Here is a 25,279-nt window from a genome sequence, read left to right as displayed (position 1 = left end):
GTTCTGAATCTGAGTCCAACCGAAGTGTATTTAGGTCAAGGAATAAGGTTGAACAAGGAGAGAAAGAGCAGAAATAGGATTTGTTGTGTGACCTCTAGAAGCTGTTCAATAGAAAATTGTCTTGACATGAGCTTTCTAAGGGAAATGAGATCAGTTCTGAACTACAGTTAAACTAACATTAAAAATCTGGATCTAAATGAAATTACATTGAAAATGCTGTAGTATTTGAGAGTTCTATGGCAGGGTTCACAGAAAACAAATTTTTTTTAAAACAGAGTTCATTGCACCAAACAGCAGTGTGGTTTTCTTAAATGAGGCTTGCTTTTACATCAGTTGTTCAGTTAAGTTAAACTGTCTTAGAAAAGTCATTTTAATTCTTCTACATACCCTTCTTCTGTCTAATATCTATGCAAAGATAATGAAACTGATGCAGCCAATAAAAGCATGAGTCACACTGGTGTGACTGGCATTTCTTTTTTCCATTATATATATAATGTTATAGACATAATTATATTTATCTTATTTATTGATTTNCAGCACAGAGCCCGACGCGGGGCTCGAACCCACGAACCGCGAGATCATGACCTAAGCGAAAGTCGGACGCTTAACCGACTAAGCCACCCAGGCGCCCCTATTTGTATTTATTTCTATTTATTATCTATTTTATATATTTTTTCTATTGTATATGTGTGTGAATATATAAAATCAAAATTATGTTTGATTCTCCAGTGAGAATTAAGAAACATAGGAATAGAATCCTATGTAATCTCATAGGATCCTAGGTGTAGTCTCACTACTTCTATATATTAGGAAACTGTTGTAATAGGTAATAATATTAATAGCTCAGATGACAGGTTATTTAAGCAATTATTCTAACAATTTCCATCTTTTTCCTTTACCCTAACTTATAGCTCCCTTGTCGCCACCACTTGGCTCTCCTAACCTGTCTCAGACACACTTTATCACTCACTCCAGGCAAGATCAGCTCCCTAGACTGTGCCTGGTTTCTAAAACTTCATCTAGGGGCGCCTGGGTGGCTTAGTCGGTTAAGCGTCCGACTTTCGCTTAGGTCATGATCTCGCGGTTCGTGGGTTCGAGCCCCGCGTCGGGCTCTGTGCTGACTGCCAGCTCGGAGCCTGGAGCCTGTTTCAATCTGTGACTCCCTCTCTCTCTGACCCTCCCCTGCTCACGCTGTCTCTCTCTCTCTCCTAGAAATAAAAAAAAAAAAACATTTAAAAAAATTTTAAACTTCATCTAGGACTAAAATATTGTATTTCTAGAATCTTCATCACCCCTACCCTCCAATCCTATCCATCCTTACATGAAAAGAATGAGAAAATGATATAAATTGTCCCTGCGTAAGAGAAGGTCCATGCAACTTCTCAGTAATAGACAAGGCTCATCAAATATTTTCACTCATTCTCTCTTCCATTTTTGGGTGGTCTGGATGAAGAATAGTTTGCTGGTGCTTAGCTACTAACTCCACAAGATTGGGCCTCCTGATCAAAGGGGACCCATGTAGTGGTCTCAGCTTAGATTACTTCCTGTTTCTGAAAAGTACACCAAAGAGTCACATTGGAACATCAAAATATCACTACCCTGCCCAAAGTGATCTGTTGTGAGAATAATAAAAATATATTTACACATGTGCACTCTATTTCTACTCCTGTGTTTGGAGCCATGGAATTCAGGAAGATGAGGGAACAGTAAAAAGTGACTTAAAATAATAAGGGCTGTTTATACCTCTTTGTTATAATGGGGATAAGAACGTAGTTTTCTTTTGAAATATTTGGAAAAGAGTGACAACCAAGAATACATCATACCATATCAAACAAAAGTATGAAATTTTCGTAATTCAGGTATGAAGCTAAAGGCCACAAAATCCTTGAATATTTAAGGAAAAGTGAAAGAAAGAGAAAGAAATGACTCGTATCAAACATCAAAGCTGAGTTTCTTCTACTATTTAGTGCAGTTACCCCTCTATTTTTTTTTTAAAGTAAGCTCTACACCCAACATGGGGCTTGAACTTATGGCCCAAGATCAAGAGTCCCATTCTCTATCAACTGAGCCAGCCAGGCACCCTTCTGCAATTCCCTTTTACGGTGCTAGATTACACATTCTGTTTACCTAGTTTACCAGTTGCTTTCTTGTCTTTGATAATAAGAAGAAAGGCCAAAGACAAAATCAGAGATAAGTGGGTGCTGTCATTCATCTGGTGTCAGCAATGTGGGACATGGACAAGAGCTCCAAGTCTCTGAAACAATGAGTTGTGCAGATGCCCATTCTCATGTTGACTTCTGCTTAGAGATTAGGGATGTTCATAAGATTCAATAACACTACTTCTAACTGACTAACTCCTGAAGTGACCTTCACAGTGAATTTTTCTTGCCATTTAGCACATTAGTAGAGATATCTTAGTTTAATTGACACAATCATTCCATAAGCAAGTGGTTAAATGTCTCTTTACTCTTAGTTCTCTCTTGGCATTGTTGGGAATAGTTAAAACGAATAAAGAATGACCTGTTTTCTATTGTTTAACACATGACTGAACACAAATACAAAACACCAATTATGACAAACACATAGTACTTATTCTAAATATGCACTGCACTGATTTGATTGTATTAATACCTTAAATTCTCCCACCACCCAATAAAGTAAAATACAATTAACTCTTAAACAATATGGGAGGTAGGGGTGCTGTATAATTTTTGCTACCCCCAAAATTAACTACCCATAGACAGCCTACTTGTGGATCAGAAGCCTTACCTATAAATAGTCAATTAGCACAGATTTTGTATATGTACCATATACTGTATTCTAATAATAAAATAAGCTAGAGAAAAGAAAATGTTCTTAAGGAAACCATAAGAAAAATACATTTACAGTACTGTATTGTATTTATTCAAAAAATCTACATGTAAGTGGACCCATGCAATTCAAACTTGGGTTGTTCAAGGGTCAACTGCATGTTATTATCTCCACTGTACTGATGGAAAAGGTGAAGCATGGAGAATTTATATAACTTGCCCAAAGCGATATAGCTAATCAGTTGTGGATCCAGGATTCAAACCCAGGCATTCTGATTCCCCAAGTTATGCTCTTGTTCAGCGTGTTCTACTGACCCTTGAAGCAGTCATGTGTTATATGTTATATGTGTTGAAGAAGACAGATGACCTGGAGAGATTCCTAGATAAAATGGAATGAACTTAGCACTTGGCAAATGAAGAGACCATGACCATGTAAGGAGCAAGTAATTCTGGCAAGAAGATGAATGATAGGCATGGAGTGTCCTCAGGGGAGCAGAGAAGCCAATCTGACCAGAGCAGGTGGGAATGAGGAGAAATTAAATGAGATCATTAGGATGGGGAATATTGTAGAAATTTCCAATGAACATTTCCCGTGGAGACTAAATTTCTAAGAGGGTAAAGTTATAATTGTGTTAAAAGACATTATCTCAAAAATGTATTTTGTTTTATTCCAACACAAACAAAGCTTCTGTCCAGGTATAGAGGTCTCTACATGATCATTCACAACTGACAAAGTTGAACAGGGGAAAGTACTATTTCCATACTGAATGCATGTTTACTTTTAGGTAGCATGGGAGAATGGCATCCAAGGAGCTGGGGTTTTCAGTACTGACCCACAGTGCATTCTGCTTTGGATTCCATCCTTTGTGCTTTCTGATCACTAGGGATACATCACATTTGTATTTAAGCTGGATTAGGTTAAAGCCATGAGGCCTACCTGAAGGAAGGCATAGGGAAGATTTTCTCCATGCCACCTTCTCTTTTGAAAGATCACTCCTAAAGGAAAATTAGCTGAGAGGCAAAGAGAAATTGTGGCCTCCTTGCAAAAAGCAGAAAGAGAGGTGAGGGAGGAGAAATGGAAATACATCCAATCCAATGCTGGGGGGAAATGGATACTATGGACAAGTTTGCCAAAAATAAGAGTGAAGATGAAGAAAACAGGGGGTCTCAGTGGGTCACCAGAAAAGTTAAGCAAGAGGGTGGAGTAGGCTAGCTCAGGAACATGGCCAGACTACTGGAAGCAGGAAGAATTTTATAACCCCTCAATCTTTGCAACTCCTCACAGTGTTCCAGAAAAGAGAAAGTGTGCTTGATAAGAATGATTTATCAAGCAATTATCTCTTTCCGCCCTCAGCTCTCTGGAACTGGACAGCAGACAAGTCTGGTGAATTATATTTGTGAAGTTCTCTGGAAGAGCTTCCTCTCAAGGATGCACAACTTTCCAGTTAGTCACAAGGCAGCTCAGTTTCTGTTATTTTAACTTCCCCTTCCCTGTCTCTTTCTTGGTCCTTGCTCATTCCCCACTGATTTAGGACTGTTTACTGAACTTGCCATTATGATCACCCTTTACCCCCCCAGCCCACTCCCCAGCATGCTTATCCAAAGCGCTTGCTCCCTGTTGTTTCTCCCACCCTTGCTTCGTGCGGCTCCTACTCCGTCTGGACTGCCTGCTCCGCAAAGCGGGGTGCGTCGACCCAGCGCCTCTGCCCTCCCTCCTCCTCCAGCCAATCTCTCTGGGTTTCCCCTTCTGTTTCTGGGTAAATATTTCCTGCAAAAGGAGGCTGCCTGGGTTTCTCTCCACTAATAGGGCTCTTCACCCCCCAGAATCTCAAGTCTCCACTTACCCTCGGCTACCCTGGCTTCATAGAACTGCTGTGGTTACTGCTGACAAGCACGGGGGCTGGTGAGTGGGGGTAGGTGGGGAGCAGGATCTCAGGGGAAATTGTGCTTTAGGTTCAGTAATGACTCAGGGTTGATTTGTGTAGCCGTAGAGTGCTGAAAAGTCTGTTCCAACTGAACATCCTACAGTCCCAAATGTAGTGAGCTGGTCTCGTTTTTCATCTGCTGTCATAGTTAACTGACAACTTCCAGGCATGGGGTGACTGTCTGGCACCTCAAGCACACAATTACAGGCAGACAATTACATAAAGAATACCAACAGATTACAGACCATCAGGTCGTGTTTTAGCAGACGTCTTCTAGCAGGGAGTGTGTACCAACATCTTAGATCAATTGTGGCACACTGTTTATCTTAGAAGCTTTCTTCCAGAACTGTTGGGCATCTGATCATTCCAGTGTTTTCTGCATTACAAAGTCGAAGGAGAAATAAGTTTGGGGCTGAGTATTCTCAATCACCAGTGACTCAGTGACAGGTACCAAACTCATTCCACTTAGGATTGCAGGGTGAACTCAAATTGGGGTCCCTGAAGAGAAAGATGGGATCCTTTATCCAGTACATTAAAGGAAGCATTTCTTGTTTCTATTAAACAATCAGGAAAGGAAAGATCATGCAACAGCAGGAAGAGCACTGCAAATATCAGGGTTACCAAGAGTCACCCAGAAACCTTTAAAATAATTTAAAGTGGTGATAGAACAAGTAACACAGTGTGTTTCTATTGATGCAGTAATCCTTAACCCTTGAACTTAACTTGTACTTGTACCAAGAAGTCAGTAGAACGGTTTCTAGTTGTTGTACCAAGGCAATTTCCTGTAGTTCAATTGATTGGGAAAGGTGCTGATTTTCTCATTTAAATTATCCATAAAGCACTATAAAAAATGCAACCTTTTCTGGAATTCTTTTTCTATGAGAATAAACAAAATAGAGAAACTAGTAAATGGATTAAGACTAATACTGCACTGAGAGGTCTAAATACATCAAAGATAGATGGATATACCACCAGAGCTATGATTTCCTCAATTCTCTGCAAGGTAACCAAAGCAATTCCAAGAAGTCTTATTTTATTAGAAATTGGATTTCTTAAATATTATCTATCTTAGTTCACAATGAGCAGACAGCTACCATGAAAGTGGGGCTAAGAAAAGATAAAATTCAAAGGTTTGAAAATAAGTAAAGGAGAAGCCATATGCTTTGAGTCATTAACAGCACGACGCATGCACATAGAGATACAAAAACAGCAAAAAAGGCAAGGACAAAATTAAACAGTAATGATGATTTATAGTAAGATACTCTGAGACATGACAGAAGTCTCAGTACACCAAAAGGAAAATCTTGTTTGCTCAAATTATTTGTTTCTTCTGTCTAATGAATGTAATTCTAATATACAAGTGATAACACTGGCATTTCTTTGAAATGTTGATTCAGTTTAATTATGAAAATCACCAAGGTATTTTCTAGCTGCTGCATCACTCCCTGTACTAAGATTAATCACATCAACATCATTCATTTAATCTTCAAAGAGGAAGCAGTTGTCCACAAAAGCCTTCAAATAGCTTCATTAGTGCAATTTTTCAGTCTCAAACACTTAGCTGGCAGCCTATGATTGAGAGTAAGGTCATTATAGTCATCTATTTCCTAATCTAATTTTTTTAATGTTTCTACATTTAATGTAGAAATGTGTAAATGTGGAGTTTTTGCCTTCTCTTTGTTTGGCAAACGGCCCAAAATGTGAGGAAAATATGGATTGTGATTGACAAAATATTTGGTTGCTGCAGCTTCAATTCAAGAAACAAAATGTGCAGGCCCCAAAGTGGTACATTTTCCCTATTGGGGTTTTTTTAGTGTGAAATGGACTGGACCTAGAAGTGTCATGTTTTCTTGTCTCTTACAGACCAAGAAAAACTTGAACATGAGAGACATTCCTTCCATTCAGGAACTAGAGTTAAAACAGTCATTGCAAACAAAATTTCTTTAGTGTTTTAAAATGCAAGATGGATTTTATGTTTAAAAACAGAAATGGTCAACCTCGCTTACGTACCATTACTAAAACCCACTTTTAGCATCCTTCCCTTTGTTAAGAGCATTAATAATTTCTTCCCTTATTGGAAACCAATAAGGATCAGAGTCCCATAAAATAACACCGTAATAACTGATGCATTGATCAAATCACAGCATCAATCATTAAAAATTACCACTGCAATCAAAAGCACTTGCAGAGACTTAGAGCAGAGCCTGGCACCAAAGGGGTGTGGTGGATGAGTTATTTGTAATTACTGTACCTACTCTGAAGTGTTATAAGATGTGTCAGAAAGTAAAATTTGCTAAGCCCTATTACCAAGACTCAAAACTTACTAACTGCTGCTTTAAATTCTGCATCAAGAAATGATTTATTTGACTCCTGACTGGTCCACTTGCAGAAATCACTGCATTGCAATATTCAGTGACTGTGCAAAGGAGAAGGAAAGGATAAATCATGCAAAGACATTCTCAAGTTAATATCTGGGGACTATATAATGCCAAATTTTTAAGGCAAGATCTGCAGATGATGGGCCAAATAATAGATGGGATCAAAATGTTGGGAGTTTAAGCAAAGGATTAGGGCTTTTGGTCATGAAAACAGTTCATAACCACGCAATGATCTGAGGCAATTCACAAATTTTGTTTCCACAAATTATATAAAGACAATTACAGTATTTGAAGTATTAACTTCTTTTAAATTGCTTTAAAATAAAAACTGTTGCCATTTGTACAGCCACATGTGAAGTGACCAGGACCAAATGTAAGTACAGTTGACCCTTGAACAACACCAGTTTGAACGGCATGGATCCACTTACATGCAGATTTTTTAATACATAGAATACTGTTCTGTAAATGTGCTATCTCTTCCTTATTATTTTCTTAACAATAATTTCTTTTCTCTAGCTTACTTTATTGTAAGGATACAGTATATGATACATATTACATACAAAATATGTTAATCAACTGTTTATGTTAACAGCAAGGCTTCTGGTCAATAGTCAACTATTTGCAGTTCAGTTGTGGGTGAGTCAAAAGTTGTATGCAGATTTTTGACTGAGCAGGGGCTAGCGCCCCCAACCCCTGTGTTGTTAGCAGATTAACTATATATGAAAGAGGAGCAAGAAACTGCATTATTTACATATGTGTACATTATTTACATATGTACATATATTACAATGATGATGATCAGGAGAAAGAACTTTGGGCATTCTTTAACTCACATTGTGTTAAAGATTCAGCAAAATACAAAGATATGAAAGATAAACTCTGTTCTCTTGAGAAGCCTTTACTCTGGTAGAAAAACAGGAATACAAACATATCTTTGTAATAGAAGACAATGTGAGGTAAGTACCCAAAGAGAAGAAAAACATGCCTAGGAATTCATAAGTAGATTTCCTGGCTGAAAGATCACAGAAGGCTTCATGGAATGAGAACGTCTGGAGTTCTAAGGATGGATAAGATGTTAAAGGGTCAAGACAAGGAAAGAAAAGATTAAATCTTAGAGTTTAAAATATTCTATCTACCCTTCCCAACATCTAATGCATATCTGCAGAGAATGATAAAAGTTCTTTTAACTTCACAAGTGTCAAAATGATTTTTTATAACAATATACAAATAAGTTTAAAAGATTTGCTCATTCCAGTTGATGTTTCTAAAAATGAATCTAAAATACCCATGGTATATTTATTTAATGGTTCATATTAGGCATTTAATCAAATTAATACAAAGAGATTAAAACAAAAACCAATAAACTTGACCAAGTGAACTTAAACATGTTTTGAAAAACAGATGCATCTACTTTACAAATAACAAAATAAACTTATTTTATTCATGTAAAATCTGGCTGGAAATAAAAATTATAATTTAGAGAAAATGTTTAAAACCGTAAATTATGTAGTTTCATGGATTGTTTTATTGTTTTCCCTCCATCCTCCTCCCTCTTTTTCTCTTAAAGTTTATATACATACACGTGTGTGTGTGTGTGTGTGTGTGTGTGTATTCCCCTCATTTGAAAGAGAGCATTCCTATGAAAGCTTTCATAAGCCAAACTGGTGTAAAGGACAGACTCAATTACCATTGATCTATATGAAAAAATTTTTGAGAGCCCCCAGGCCCCCAAAAATACCTCTCTCAGACTTTTCTGATACCTTAGGCCACAACTTGCCAATGGACACACACAATAAGCTGAGATAAAGCACAGATGTTCACTGGCACAGCTCAGTCTATGGTTGGTTGATGCTGAGATGCTGAGATGCTGAGTGTGGTTCTCAGGGAAGGAGATGGGGGGTGCCATTCTCATTCCTGGGGATGCACGCTGCCTCTACAAGGGCACGCTGCAAAACAAACTCTGAATGCTATTTTGCTTCTCATCTTTTTTCATAAAATCAAAAATCTGAAGATTTCTTTTGGTTAGCAAAACAAGTACTAATGTAGGTCTTTCATGAAAGCAAAGTAGCATAACATGAACTTTTGAAACCCAGGGGATACCTGCATGCCTGAAGTTGGAGGTGGAAATCTGGTAACAGATAAAAGCGAATCTCATCAAAACACCTGTAATAATATACAATCCAAATATGATTTAATAAAGACTAGAAAATAAAACAAATAATAAATAGAGCTTACTGAATCCATCTAATTCACAAGCACCTCTGACGTGCTTCTGTTAATTTCAATTATCATCTTAAAAGTAAGAAACCTGTCTTGCAGTATTGGATGTTATTGGGAAATCAACAAACCAAAATAGTCTCAGGAATGATAAATGTGTATTCCTGTTTGCCAGCATATAAAGGATAAATACAGGTGGTTTGACAAAATATGGAGAGTTCAGGAAACAAAAGTAATCATATATAAACTAATGCCTAATCTGGGTCCTATTCTGAGTCTCTGGAATGTGTCTCACTAATATAAGAATATGCAGTGGCTCTTTTAACTGCAAGTAACTGAGAAGCCTCTTTCACAGAACTCTAAGGAGCTTAGAATCACCTTTCTGACCATCTTTCCTGTCTTCTATATATCCTCATAAAATATTTACTGTTCTTCTGAATGACCACTCTGATTATCCTTAGACTCCTTTCAGATTCCCTGATGATGTCATGGAAATGTTAAACCCATTATGCTAAGTTAGGACCTCCATCTGCAGTGACCTCTTGGCACAAGCTTCGAGGACAGCATGATATTTTTACATAAAAGTTAGTCTTCATTCAAATCCTCGAGGTCTGATCCTGAAAAAACACTGACAGCTCAATCAACCCTAATAAATACTTAACTAGGTCCATGGAAAAAATAATAATACAATTCCCCCCCAAAATCCATTACATATTCACAATTGAGTCGTAAAAATGTCTATTAAATGTACAATTATTTTACCACATTTTTATTGGAAAACAAGCATTTATCCTAATTTACAGGTTTAACCCAAAGGTGGTACATGACATTCCTTTTCATTAAGCTATTAGGGGAGTGACGAGTGATGGCGCCCAGCTCTAATTATCTTTAATGTAGTGTTTCAAATTGATCATGCATAATGCAATTACAAATCATAATTAAATTAATTTGTATTGATTTAAGATTTTATAAGTTGTTAATAACTACTGTGTAGTACATCTATTTTCACGAGCTGACATTAATATTTTCAAATGCCAAAGCACTTCCTCCTTTTTTACTCCAGTTTTGTTCTCATTAAAAAGTTCACAAACTTGTCACTCCTTTATGGAAGGGAAAGCTAACTTCAAAACCCTGCAAGTAGAAGTTTGAGTATTTAAATAAGGTCTCTCCAAGAACTGATATCTACTGCATTTGTAACTTGAGGGTCTTCTACGTTTAGAAGCATACGTGCCTTTGAAACACCTTGTCTTCCTCCGTCCCCTGCCTATCCAGCCGACCACAACCGCCTTCCAGGCTGGCTAGTATAGTCTTTGCACACCATGCCAGCTTCTGATTGAGTGACCGGCTCCCTGAAGCCAGCGGAAATACAGAAGTCCTTTCCTCAGTATTACAGGGAGTGGAGAAGAATCTGGGAGCCAAGAGGAGGCTCAGGCAAACTTTAGCCAGCAACAAAACTGAGGGAGGTGGGCCTTGCTAGAGACTTCCCTTGTCTCCTCATATTAACCACATTCAAGGAATAAAATTCCCTCAGAAATCTCCACATCTGAAGGCAAAGTCCTGTTGGCATCTGTCCTGGTAGATCGACAGTCCAGGAAAACCAGAAGCACCTCCTCCCCCTGTCTCTCTCAAGAACCGAGGGGAAGATGGGGCAAGGAGAAGAGTAAGACAAAAGAGTGGGGCGGGTTAATGACTTGAAAAGCCCCCAGTAGTATGTCTTTGTAACAGAAACAAATATTGAACAAATTTGCCAATTCAGTCTGACCTTTTTTGTCACACGGTAAACAAGTATTCCTTCACCTCCTAAAACTGAAATGGTAAATCCAGCCAGGCCCATGGCATAAACTACAGAGAGACACAATCTGGTCCTTTCACCTTCCACAAGCTTCACAGCTGGGAACAGGGTCGTGTAGATGGTCGCTTTCACACGGAAGGGTGGGCCTAAAGGTGAAGGGGATTTTTTAGTGACCTTCTCTAAGTGTATAATGCCTTAATATCCTATGAGGGGGAAACTAAGTAATCAGACTGGAGGGCGGGGTGGGCAGTAGAATGCAAGTTAAATGTTTGTGAGAACGGCTCAGAAGTGAATATTATGGGTAGTTTCCCCAGCCCAGCACCTCTCTCTAAGATGGGTCAGTAATAGGCACCTACTAAGCTTCAGGAGTGCGGGGTCACAGCAAGTTGAGGCAGGAAGTCGCTGAAGTCCCCTGGCAGTTCTCCCGAAGCGCGAGGCTTACTGCTCACTAGCGACCCCTCCAGCCCTCGGGGGGAAACAAGCCAATGCCCCAGCGCGCCCCCACTCTCGTCCTGGGCGCGGCGCCCAGCAGGACCGTCCCATCGCGGAGCGCCGCACGCCTCCCGCCAGCCCTGCCCTCCGTGCAAGCGGCTCCGGCAAGGGAACGCGGAGACTTTCGAGAAGAGCACCCCTCTCATCACCGCGAGACATCCCGCGAGTAAACTGAGCAGGAGAGGAAAACATACCAACACCACACTCAGGTGGAACCGACCCGGGGCTCCGAGGGAGGGGAAACCTAGCGAAGAGCTAAGGTGGAAGCAGAGGGGACTAAGGGACTCGTCCCCTACATTGGCCACCTTCGGCTTGAAGTCGATATGGGGTCGAACCACCGCGATGGTTTCAGATAAAAACAAGCTTGAGCAATACTGTCTCTACACATCCCCTAGTTACTGAAAAGTACACACACACTCCCCACTTCCCCCCACCTTCCCACCTCCCTCCTCCCCACTCCCNNNAAGTAGGCGGGACTGCATCCATAGGATGCGCCACGTGGATAAATGCGAGCGTTCAGCTGTTTCAGGTTTCTGAGGCCTCAGCCCAGACTTGTCACCAAACTGGCAAGATCAGTTCTCCAGTCTGACTTCCTAAGACGTCTCTTTTTAGCCGAGTACAACACATGGGGTCCTGGTGGTGTCTCATTCTCCCCAACACTGCACGGAGAAACTCTCCAATGGACTGTTGTGTCCTAGTCTAATATGGCAGAAAGAATCTTCAGTTGTGAAGGGGTCTTTGCACTAAAAGGCGCTGGAAGGAGAAGGGGTAGGTGTGGTGTGGAACAAATATTTTCAAGCAATCTCCTAACATATTGCTATATTGAAGAGTAAAATTAATTCAGGCAAACAGAACACATTATTTTCCTTAACTCCTCATACTCAGAAATGGAGATAGGGATTTCCTTCGACTTGAGTTACAGTTTGGCAGTAGGCTCAAAACTCAGATTCAACCCTGAGTTTGAAGTGCCAGTCATTAATTCTCCTGTGTGCATTGTCCCTGGGACTGGGATGCTGAAGCCCCACCCTCCAGGAATTAGAACCTTTTCGGGTGTCAGGGGAGAGGGGGATTCCATCCATAGAAGATTTAAGATTAAAAAAACAAGACTGTGGTTTTAATAAAGTCGTACAACTGAGGCTGAATGTTAAGTGTTTGTTTGGAAAAAGAGGGTTTCGTATTTTGTGGGGTTTAGGGTCGCTTTCCATTTTTGGTTTTTGGGTTTTTTGGTATCGGTATGTGTGACTAGCAGTGCGGGTTGTTAAGTTTCCAAGCAGGGATCAGCTTAAGATGCATGGATTCTATTATATGTACAATTTAATCACAAGGTATTTAAAATAGACATTTCCATCTAAAATCCAATCAGAAATCAACACAGTTCCTCCAGGCATTAGATGATCATCTCGATTTTGCATTTGTAAACTGGGAGAAATAAATGTGACTTGTGGATACCAAGAGGTCAAGTACGGCTGCTCAAATATTTTTCTTACAAAATGACGGATTTATTAGACAAATAAGTAGCCCGGCTGATGCAAAACCCCCAGTGATTGAATTTTGACGTTAAGTCAACAACAACTCGAACTACATCAGTGCTTCAAGATTTAGTTATGATGGTAGAGATTACTGAACAAATAAGAGCCAGAAATGAATACAGATTTCTGAGGATCTGCCCCTGGCACCCTCTTCTTGACATTCTCCTCCATATGCTCCCCCTCTCCTGACTGTATTATAATTAAAGGACTTGCCTGTGCCTTGTGATTGGAAAATAACTTTAAAATAATTAGGCATATTTTTCTGTTAAAAGCAACAACAACAAAGAACAGCCTCAGAGAGAAAGCCAATTGAGTTTCATTATAAATTCCCTTGCGGCCTGAAAGTCACCCACAAATAGGAGGGAGGGAGTATGCACTGGGTGCTGCGTTTTATTTTATAAAGATCTTATTTTCATTAAGAATTTTGATAACCTACTCTCCTACACTTTTCCCCCTTTCTCTTAAACTGCTTTCTAAAAGAATTGAGGACTTGGGCCATGTTAGTATCCCACTCGAGGATCTGAATCCACTGCTAAACAATTGAACCGACCCTAGACTTTCAGGAATATTTAGATTTCACTTTTCCTGGGTCAATGGCTATGTTCCTCCCCACAGTGGCAGACCCTAACCCGCCTCCCGCGGACTGGGGAGGGGGACTGGCCATGGTGCTGAAAATCCTGGGTGACTCTTGTGGGAACGGAAGGCACCATTCATGAAGGCTTTTGCTTGTCATAAAAGGAGGCTTAAATAATTGAGGTTACATTTAAGCATAAAACAGTTCATTTCTCATCTTTTCACGGAGAAAGGGGCTAATCTGCTCCTAGTGTGAAAATGTCTTCTATTTATTCAATGTGGGACTTCCTTATTGCAGTGAAATTGGTGACTTAATTTCCATTTAAGTCTTCTTAAGCCAGCCAAGAACTCATTCTTTCTACCTTCTCTTTCTCTTATTCATCAATTTTTGGATATAGTTGGTTCCCTCTAGTCTATGGAACTGCTTATTTTGCAAGGATAAATCTACATTTGATTTTAAGGCTACATTGGATCAAGGGCTTGACACAATTTTGCTCTGTAGCTAGAAATCTGCTTTCTGGGTATCTAGGCACAGACTGCTAGAGGCAACAAACTGGTACCAGATCTTTATCCTAGATTTTATCTAACTGCAGTAATAACTGTATTCTGTTAAAAAAAAAAAAAGTTGCCCATCCAGGCTTCCCTCCCAATTTGCCATATTCTCCTCCCACATATGCATATACCCATAATTTCTACAGATGTTTTCAAATGCTGGTTTTTAAAATCATCTATTATAGTAGTTGGTTTTCCAAATAAATAAACTTGAAAATAGAAAAACTGCTAGCCCTAAAATAGCAATAGAATTCATAAGTACGAAGAAATGTTTCATAATTATTTGTCATGCCTCAGGATTAAGTAATAAGTTGTGCAGTGGAAGCCCTTCTACTACGACTCTATTCTTCTTCCTTTTCTAATATTGAACAGTACCTTCAGTCCAATAATGCATCTGTTTACAGTTTGCCTGAACTTGTTTCTGGATTTATATTTCAATATGCTCCTTAGGATGCAAAATTCCTGTCAAATTAAAGAGTGCTCATGTCTTGCCCGCTTCCAGCAAATCACTTGCAGCACCTAATAAATCCAGCTGGGGTTCCTTCCATAGCCCGATGCTGCCGAAATCATTATTGTCCTGCCTTGTTTCATGTCAGAGGCCTCTTCGCCTCATCTGTCATGAAACCAATTTCACTTTATTTACATCCATTTGCTAGTTTAATTACTGTGCTGATGAATAGCCTGAAGGAATTAAGTTACGAGTCTTTGGAAACCCAAAGCGACAGATATATGGGCTACCTTTTAACTACAGGGAAAGAAATGAAGGCCGGTGTGCATGCACCAAAATTTAAGGATAATAAGTGTTTCTGTCCACCCAGCTACTCTTGAAATTCAGGATGATCTTGTTTTTATGTATTCATCATCTTCTGGATGAAATATAGTGCTTTAGAACCTCTCATATTTACAGATTCACTGTAGTTCTCTACAATACAATTCTCCATTTTTTAATGTTCTTTTTTTCCTAAAAGAGTACAGATGATTTTCCAGCCAAGCCAAATAATACAATGTGTTGGTATCTTGGCATCTGCCAATGTTAACTTTTCCTTGTAATTGAGAATCTTACTTCTACATAAACGTAAATAGGTGCCTCTGTAAAACTAAAAGAATATTTAACATATCCAATCTAATAAACAGCATAAAGTATTCCAATTATATTCTATAAATAATAGAATAGATGGCATTTATATAACTTTTGTTTATCACTGAGCACAATCTCACAATGATCTTTTTCAGTGTATTTTTTAAAAATAAATAAGAGCATTCTGCTCCCTCTCTCTTTTGCAAGTCATATAATAGAGTACTATGAATCTATGTTAATGACAGATGTTTTGTGATATTGGTGTATAATCTATGCTCTCAAATATATATAAGTAGTCAATCATTTGCATATATATTTTAAAACCTAGGATCAATAAAGTTTTTGGTCATTCCATTATCCTATAAATTAATACTGTAAATCATGCCTACTAATCATGACATTAAAAATCATTTTCAAGGGTATTCTTCCCTAAATTTTATAATTATAGATTTTGAACTTTAAAACTGATAATCCAGAATTAACTCCTTATGGCTCATCATCATTGACTACCAATTAAAACAATAACAATATCTTAATTGATATTTGATTATATATTTTCTGTATCCCCAGGTAGCATCACACATGAAAACATGCAACTTTTAAATCTAAGTGCCTATATGTTTCCTTTCATTGCTCTGTTTGTGATTTTAAAAACAGTACTTTCATGTTAGTTAATGGCACATGACAAATATATTCACCATTTCAAGAAAGAATGTACATTTTTTTCTTACAGACTGTAATGCCTTATTCATTTATACCAGACTTACTCATCTATACCATCTCCACGGTGAGTACATAATTACTGCTAAGGTGTGCAAACTTTCTAAACTATTTATCTAATTGAAATTTGTGTTTAAAATTCAAGGACAACAGACAGTTCTAAACAAAGAAGAAATGAGAAAGATGGGAGTTTTAAATACTTTCTTGTTTCCTCTCCCCTTAAAAGAATTAAATACTTTTTGTACCCTGTAGACTCTGGAGTTTCATTGATCATAAAGCCAGCCTGAAGGAAGGGATAAAAATGTAAACACTTTATATTTACTATCAGAAGAACTAAGGTGGTGAAAACTCTATATATAGATCTATATTAATAAATTATATATTCATTACAAATGCTCCGGGTGCCTCCCTCCACGCCCCTCCCTTCCATCCCCTAAACGCACATTTGCCCCATTCCCCCTCCCCCTCTACTTTTAATAAAGCTCATCTACAAAACAACCTATGTAACAAAACAACACCCTTATTTTTGTATCAAGTCTTGCTTATAAAAGTTTTGCAATAAAGGAACCCTACACAAGATCCTTCGGATAAAATTCCCTTCTATTTTAATAGAGCCAGATACTCTTCCAATTCTTCCAATAGGGATTTATGAACAGCCTTTAACTCAAGAGAAAAAAAATGTGCATTGGTTGAATCTTCTTTAGCTATTTTTATTCATTTTTTCTAAGAGAAATGAGAATGATGGGGGGTTGAAAACGCTTTCTCTTCCCCTCTTCCCCTCCCCCATTGCTCTCATTCTCCTCCTTTCCAAGACCCTCTCCTCCCTCTCCAGCTCTTTTTGATTAATAGATCCATGTGGCTAACGGCCTGACATATGGTGTGCGAAGCAGCTTGAGATAGTACCTTAGGCATCCCCTACGGCCATTAACATATTAGGGGCTTATGTGCAGTCAGACAGTCAGACCTCATCGAGAGCCGGTGTTTTCAGAAAGGCTGCACCCCAGAGCTGTTTGATAGAGAGTTTCAATAATGCACCACTCTTCAATTTTAAGCGTCGCTTCTAGTGCTGAAACACTGGGACAAAACCAGAATAAAGTTTAGAAATGAGACTCCGTTACATTCAACAACAACAGTAAAATTGTGCCTACATCTGTTTGTACATGGATATGCACGTGGAGGCGTAGCTTTAAGCTCACAAACACACATCAGCTCCTGAGTATTATCAGTAAACAGGCAGCGTCATCTGCCTGGATTTATTTTGTTTAAAGATTTATTTTGTTTAAAGTCCTCTTTATGCCAAAAATACTAACAATGCAATAACAGTACAGTTACTGATAGGGATGATAAAACAAAAATAAAATACAGTGTAATGTTTAAGAATAAGCTTCTCTGAATCATGTAGCTTGATGCTTTTCCCTAGTAGAAGAAATTAGTGCATTTTTGCATCTGTAGCTTTGAAATAAGAAAAAGAGGAAGAAAATAATGAAAATTTTAACTTTAAAAGATGTGATAATATTTTAGATACATATGCAGATTAAATCTCTGGATTTGGAAAGGCAACTATTCTTGGTCTACAAAACCTGAAAGTTTACAAACAAAAGTCTTGACAATAACTCTGAAGGTGGGGAAAGCCTCTAGGAGATTATGTACACACACACACACACACACACACACACACATCTGGTGAGGGAGATGATATTCAAAATCAAAGAAGACATCCCACTTGAAGCTTATTTAATTCACTTTAACAGTTTAACGGCATAACTGGCATAACTGAAGCTAGAAATTCGCTTTACCCAATGTTCTTATTCCAGCCTCCTGCTGATAAACCACTGTACCCCTTTTGAACTATACTCTGGCTGTTTGCTTGGCAAATAAATGCTGTTCCGCCCTATTAAACCTTTTAGGTAGTTTCATCTTCACATTTCTCAAATACAGAGCTAATAAGAAGGTGCTTTGATGCTGTTTTACTTTCAAACTATAGCCTCGAGGCGTTGAAACGCGCAAAAGGTAACCGAAAAAGTAAATTGCCATGAGCAAGGCGCACCCTCCCTTTCAAAATCGCTCCGACCCTGTGCAGTGCTCTGCGTGGCAGCCGAAAATCGCCTGTTCCTGGGCAGAACTACGTCCCGTCGGCAGCCCCTGGGGTTCTGAACCCGCGCCACGTTACCAGGGGGATGAGGAGAGGGGAAGCACTTTTAAGTTTAAAAGCCCTAAGATCCCTTGGGGGAGGAGAAAGGCAGAGGAAGTAGAGACTGGGAAGCTTCTCAAAAGTTGATTCTAGGCAAACAAATATCAGATGGGAAGTGAAGATTAAGATACAACAACTTGTTTAAGCAGCTAGCAATAAAACTTTTGCATGAGGCGTGGCGGCGATGCGCAATAGTCTGCTCACAAGGACTAAGGCTGCTCTCAAACACCGGGCTCAGTTGACACTTTGAAGGGAAGACCCCGGCGCGCGGGCTTGCCTCGCACACACTTGGTTCTCCTACACACACACACACACACACACACACACGCACACACACACACACACACACACACACACACACACACCACAGCCCCTTAGTTGAACATACGCAAATGAAACAATTGAAACATATCTGTTTTCTTTAAAACTGGGAAGAAAGAGTCTCTGGCTCATAGGCGTTTCATTTCCTCTCATTTCGGTACATTTTCAGAGACGATGCAAGCTCCCGGAAGATAACTCTCTGCCCAAGTTAAATAGGTCCTACCTGCTTTTAAAAATGCCTGTATTTGCAATGCTAACCCATAAAACGTATTTTTAAGCAAGATAGGTGAGCTCCAATCTCAGCTTCAGAGCCCCTTGTTACATTCTGCTTCTTTCTTTCTCTTTCTTTCATGACAACGCTTTCGTAAAGTCGCATAAATGATCAAAATTAACATAAATCATTATTAGTTATTAGGATTTGCTCTAAATTACACTGTGAATATCGCACCAGCCCCATCTGCCGCCCCTGCTCTCGAAGCAATAGACTGCAGATAAAATAAATGTCCTTACCCCATTAGAAGGTTCCTGTCTCTGTAGCCAAAAGCCAAACAAAAGCAATAAATACCGTGCTTTTTCTCTCCACTATTCAGCTGTGACTCTTTTCATCAGCTCTTCCTCTAGAAAAGCTCGATAGCTGTCTGAAAATATTGCATTTTATATCACCAAAGGGCGATTAATATTGCATTAACTGTATTTAACATTTTTTAAGCACGAGTAATCTACAATGAGTTGGTTTCTGTGAATAAGTACAGGGGGCATCAGAACTACTGCAGACCACTTAAAATATCCGTATAAACATATTATTTGTCTCACACTTTGTTTTGTTTTGTTTTAAACATACCGTTAGAGTGTAGCGCGCGATGTTTGAAGTGGAAGAAGCCGTGCTAATGGTCTGCTTAAAGTATTCTGACACTGACTGGAGACAGCCAGGTCCCTGCCTTCATTAAATGTTTATTGTCAACACTTGGCGGGGGCAGAGGGGGGGATAGGGTGGGAAGAGACTGGTGTGAGTGTATTTCCTCGGCTGGAAATCCTCAATACTTTAATTGTGATCCTACAAAAGTTTGTGTGCATTATGCTGCACTAAAGCCAGGAGTCAGAGTTACCAAACTTGTTTTAATTCATTTTACCTAACCAGTGCGGGCAGTCTGTCTCTCTTCCTCCTCCCTCCTTCCGTTTGCCACTTCTCTGTCCGAGCTCTCTCTCGGTGTCCTTAGTTTCCCTTCTCGTCTGGCAATCCTCTTGCCTTTGTAAATCAGGGAGAAGAGACCTCCGGGGCTTTCTGGCTGAGGGGTGGGCAGGGGACTGGGCGCTTTGTCCAGGAGCAGGACGCTGGACGCATTACTTGTGCTTTGCCAACTTCTCTTGGACCGAGATTTGTCAACCTCCGTTTTGCGATCCAGGATTCTACTAAATTCTCCCGGAAGGAAGCAGAGTGGCCAGCCTTCCTCCCACCCCGGGTACAAATCGTTGCCTAATAAATTCAAATCCGTAACAGGGCTTTGGTGGTGTGCACTTCAACTACACCAACAACAAACAAAATCTAAGGTCTTACTCCTCCCAATTATTATTTTCTTAAATGTACACCAGTCTTGAAAGTTTCATAGTGTTTTAAAAGGCGTCCAGTTGACTTAGCCAAACTGTGGGGAGGAGAGTATTTTTAACCTCGGTAAGACACTAGTCCCTTCCCTTTTCTCTCGGGACCTCCTCAAAGGCACTTACATGGTGGGAGAGGACCCCCGAGGGCGCCTAATTACCAGCTGCGGAACTCCCGCTCAGCTCTCCAAGGACCTAGGAGCACCCAGCGCGCATGTGCGGGCTCGGCGCGNTGTCCGAGAGGAACGGCGGCCTTGGGCGGCGGGAAGCTTCCAGGCCGCGAGTCTCCCTGCAAGGGATGGAAAGGCGCAGACCCGGAGCCCTGCGGTGGCTTGGCCGAGGCTCACGTGCTTGGGGCGCTGGGATTCCCCCGCGGACCGCCCCGGGTGGGCGGGTGTTTCCATGGCGGAGGGAGAACCCTACCCGGGTCGGGGGAGGGCGGGTCCCTCCTGGCTGCNTGAAACGGCACCCGCCAATCCACCCGCTCCGAAGTCTAGCCCGGATGACAAGTGAGCTGCGGACCGCGGCAGCTGCAGGGGAGGGATCAGCCCCACGAGGCGGCCCCCGAAATAACTGCCGGAGTCCAGGGAGCGTTTGTCCGCTCCAGTTTCGAGGCCCTTCCCCGCCGGAGCCGAGCCCTCCAGATCCTCCAGATCCGGGCAGAGGGGGAGGGAGGGCTGCCCGTCTCCCATCAAGTTGACTTGACAACAATTACGAAAGTTTTAATTAGCTTCTTGTTATCATTCATTTTATTAATTTCCAGGATTTTAAAGCCATGAANCTCCCCGCGAGAATTAGAATTCAGCTATTTTTTTAAAAAAATCAATTAAGCTTGCAGTCTCCTTTGAAACCGCCCGCGAGCTCTACGTAGTTCTCATCGTGGGGCTCACACTGAGACGCCAGTAACACTGATAAGCAGAACCGTACCAGGTAATAAACGTGGTCATCACCCGCATCATCCCGCTGGCCACCAAGGCAGCTCGAAGGTGGTGGGGAAGACTGGTTTTTTTGGCCAGAGTCAGAAATCGCAATTCCAACTTCAAGGACCAGACTATAAAAGCTCATCCCTGTGAAAGAAGGAGCAGGGATGCTTCACGCCAGGTTGACGCGAGGGGCCCGGGTGACCGGGCAGAGGGCGGTGGGCGGGAGCTGGCCAGGGGAGCCCTGGGCTGGGGGCGCCCTGGTTTCTCTTGGCGTGACTGCGCCTGGTAGCGGCACCGAAGTAGTCTTAATATCACAAGAAAGTACAAATCGATACAATCACGGCAGTGGGTGCCTACAGTTTATTTATGAGTGTAATCGAAGTTGAGAGCAATTTCAGAACACGCATTAAACAAAAATCTATTCAGAACTTAGTTGATGTGTCTTGAGAACATCATTTCTTAGACCTATAGAAAAGAGCAGGACCCTGAGCTCGGGCTGGGGAAAAGAAGAAATTTAAAGTTAATGGATGACATGAACGTGGCAGGTACATTTCATGCTTGCTTTTCTTTTGCCCTTCCTACTTCTCTACCTCCTGGATTTCCTGAGAAGCTGAAATCTGTGTGGGAGCACAAGTCCCGCACTGTCTCCCACTTATTTTAAGATTATTTCTTTTAAGGTATGGGAACCACACGTTTTACTATTTCCACTCACCGACTGGTTTCAGAATCTGCTTAGAGTGGAGTTGTTCTTCGCAACCAGTAAACTTTCAAAGGACAGCTACCGCTGAGTGACCAGCCCTTGCACTTGCTTAACGAGAGGATGTTTGCTTGCTTCTTCATAAATTGACAAAGGTGTCTTAAAATACTCTTATTATTCCTTCCCACAATACACAGATTCACTCACCAGATAGCAAAGCATGTCCTGTTTTGCACAGTTTCCTACTACATAAAATAGGAAACTCTGCAAAGCATGTGTTTTCATTATGTTTTATTAACATAATATTGTCTTTTTATTTGGTAAGGATTTTACTTAATACAAAACAAATGCTTAAGTTCTTATTACATACATTGATCATCATTATATAATACAAATGTATTTGCCTGCAACATTCCTGTTTGGAGCAGACTTAAAAAAAAAAACAGCCTTTGTAAATCTTTTCATTTGTTCATTCCTGGTTCTCCAACAATGAAATCTGGTCGTACTTTCCTATAAAATAATGGTTTGTTTGTTTGTTTGTTTTACAAATGCATTTTATTAGAGACTTTGATGACATTTCAAGTCAACAACAACAGAAACAAATCAATTTTGATGGAAGAGATCTATTTTTAAAAATACCTCTAGTACGTTGGTTTTTTTTTTAAACATTAACAACTGTGTCAAATCACAGCTTTTTAATCGTACTATTCTTTTTTGAACATCAAGTGTTTTGTTTCACAGATTTGCCGGTGAAATTAAAATGATTTGGCTAAAATAGGATGTTGTCGGAAGATATAATCCCAGCTACTAAGAAACTTTGTACATTTGGCATCTAATCTAGTCCCGGGTCACCGAGAAATAAAGTATCTCTGGCCTTTCTGGAGCAGTAGGTGGCACACTAAATGTTCCAAATGAACAGAAGCATTTGACATGGTGGCTGGACAGATCAGTGGAGAATTTTTTTTTAATATTTATTAACTGCCAAAGAAAAGTCATTTAGCTGCATTTTTTAGAGATGTTTATAGGCTAGAACAACACATATAAGCCTTCAAATACCTCATTCCCTGAACCTCAATTTAATTTGGGGGGGGGAGTAAACCTGGTTATTTATTACCTTCCACCACTCTGAAGTGAGGGCTGTGGTTTAAGAGTTTCAGCAGTTCAAAAAAATTGATAAACACAGGCAACTAATATAGAATTCATTTTATTCAGAGCACCGCTTTTCACATGAGTTATCTGAAAGTGAATTCTGATTCAGCAGAAAAATACATCATTCTCACCCCTTCCTCACTTTTTATCCCCCTTGCAACGTCCTCCCCTGTATCTGTGGTTCAATTGAGTCTCGTTTTTTGACCGGCTCTACCAGGATTTGGCCCAGTGTAAACAAAAATGCACCCAAATCATAAAACTGCTCTTCTTTCAGTTATGTTTATTTGTAAGCGTACTGGGACACATCCCCCTCTTGTATTTTGGCGCACAGAAATGGTTCTAATAGAAGTGGGGAGGGGGGGAAGGTAATAGAGCAAAGACATAACCAAGGAAAAAGCTCAGCAGACATACATGGACAGGTAGATCAATCCGTGAGACATTTCAGGATTAACACTGGCAGTTTGTAACCACTGTGTGAGTGTGTGCATTAAAGAAAATATTTACAGTAATCTTCCTTTTTTTTCCCTTCTTCCTCTAAATACAAGAATATGACAAGAATGTTGTGTTTTCGGTGAAAACAGGCAGTAGACTGTGAAATCACACTATCCACAAAACGGTCTATCAGAAAGCTAGCCCAGTTTAGTGCTCAGTTTCAAATGCATAGAATGTTTGCGCTGCAAACAATGATATACAACGTAATTAAATTATGCCTAACCAGAGTGAGACCTAATTGTGTTTCTTTCTGCACCTTCCAGATCATGCATGATTTCAGTCTTGCTAAATGGCAGAGTTTTCCTTTTCTCACTTGTTCTGTTTTTCATTTTTTAGTTCTTATTAAAGGATGGTAATAAACCATCTCCACACGAGATCAAAAGAGTATGTTGTGCACCAAGCACGCATTTTACCTAACCACCTTCAACTGTCTTTCTCATTTTTTTTTATCCATCAGTTCGTAAAATACCTTGATTATTACTATGAAATACTATACATGATTTTCTATTTGGGAGACTGATAGTGCAAATTAAAGTTCTTGCTACCCAACATTTATCCCCAGCAATAAATTACTTTTTAATAATAGTAATAATAATAATAATAATAATAATGAAACACAGCTGTCCTGCTTTGCCCCCCAACATGCAGACCCCTTTGAAACAAACGGAGAGCTTTAAACCTGTCTTCCTCTCTTCTGGGATTTAGTTGATTTTTCTCCTAGCCAAGTCCTGCTCCAATTGAAAGCAGAAACTTCTCAGTATTTCAACGATTTCATGTTCTCGAAAAGAGAAAGAAAATCTAGAAGAGCAAGATGGGTCTCGTTCTGGGGAGAATATGGGATAAAGTATCTCTCCTAGTATCTTCCACCCCATCAGTCTAATTGAATCAATAGGGAGAAAAATCTGTAGTTTANGAATAAAATACTGCGGGACCCCCAAATTCTGCCTTTTGGTCAGCTCAAAGACTGTGTGTGTCTCTGGCTCCCTAAATGTCCCCACACCACAGTGACCAGCAGGCCACAGGAGTACAGGCCAGGTCGCGGGAAAACTTGGGACTCCTGAACAGCCACCCTCTCTCCCCCTTTCACCTGTACCCCCACTCACTTTCCGGCAAATGGAGAGCAGCTATTGGATTCCCACTGGAACGGAGAAAAATAAATCAAAGGGGACACGGATGGGGTGGAGGTGGCACTTGGAGGGAAAAAGTAAACACTGAGACAGGACAACTAGCTTCGCTACCCAGAATGTCACCTTCTGGTTCGTTTGGTTTTCGGTTTTTAACTCAGTTCATGTACGGAGGGTTGGGTTGGTGGTAATAATGGTGGTGCTCTTTTTTTCTCTTCCTTAGGGGGTAATGAAGCTGCAGAATACGGCTCCCAGCCTTAAGTTTCTAAAGCATTTTTTTCTTTGCTTTTGTTCTGCTTTGTTTTAGTTTGTCTTTATTTGTCTAGTTTTTGGTGGTTGGTAGGTTTGTTTTTGTACGTAGTTCCTTGGTCCCCAGGAGATTTGGACAAGGGTCTCTGGTCAAAAACAGTCCCATTTCCTTACTCTTCCCGACTCTCCCCCCCCACCCCAAGCCCCGGAACCAACCTGCTCCTCAAAACCCCTCCTCCAGTCTCCGCTTTCCTTCCCCTCAACTCCCCGCTCACCCAAACGGTCCCTCTTTTTATCCCACCTGGCTTTTCGGGGTCCACACCCAGCCCCCCAGGCCTCTTTGCTGGGGAGGATAAGCGGCGGGGAGAGCAGAGAGGGGGTGGAGGAGAGTGGGCGAGGAGGGACTCCCCAAATGCAAGCAGGATAACGGACACTCCAAATCTAGGGGGAAGCAGGCCCAGGGAAAGCCCC

General features: G+C 40.5%; 1 protein-coding gene and 1 long non-coding RNA gene across 2 annotated transcripts in view; both read right to left on the bottom strand.

The window, feature by feature from the left end:
- LOC144219962 (uncharacterized) overlaps window positions 1–20,368 on the bottom strand; it is a 29,328-nt gene extending 8,960 nt beyond the window's left edge. Inside the window, exon 1 of the long non-coding RNA XR_013331561.1 lies at window positions 20,301–20,368. This is a non-coding gene — a long non-coding RNA (uncharacterized LOC144219962). The remainder of the gene's footprint in view (window positions 1–20,300) is intronic.
- An 898-nt stretch (window positions 20,369–21,266) lies between these two features.
- The window catches only part of POU4F1 (POU class 4 homeobox 1), a 6,905-nt gene continuing 2,892 nt past the window's right edge, over window positions 21,267–25,279 (bottom strand). Inside the window, exon 5 of the mRNA XM_077750079.1 lies at window positions 21,267–21,401. Coding sequence (XP_077606205.1) covers window positions 21,267–21,401 — 135 coding nt within the window. The remainder of the gene's footprint in view (window positions 21,402–25,279) is intronic.

This window comes from Crocuta crocuta, unplaced genomic scaffold (assembly GCF_008692635.1).
Source record: "Crocuta crocuta isolate KB4526 unplaced genomic scaffold, BGI_CrCroc_1.0 scaffold189, whole genome shotgun sequence".
Lineage (NCBI taxonomy): Eukaryota > Metazoa > Chordata > Mammalia > Carnivora > Hyaenidae > Crocuta > Crocuta crocuta.
Note: the sequence above shows the minus strand (reverse complement) of the source record. Positions and strands in the feature narration are given on the sequence as shown.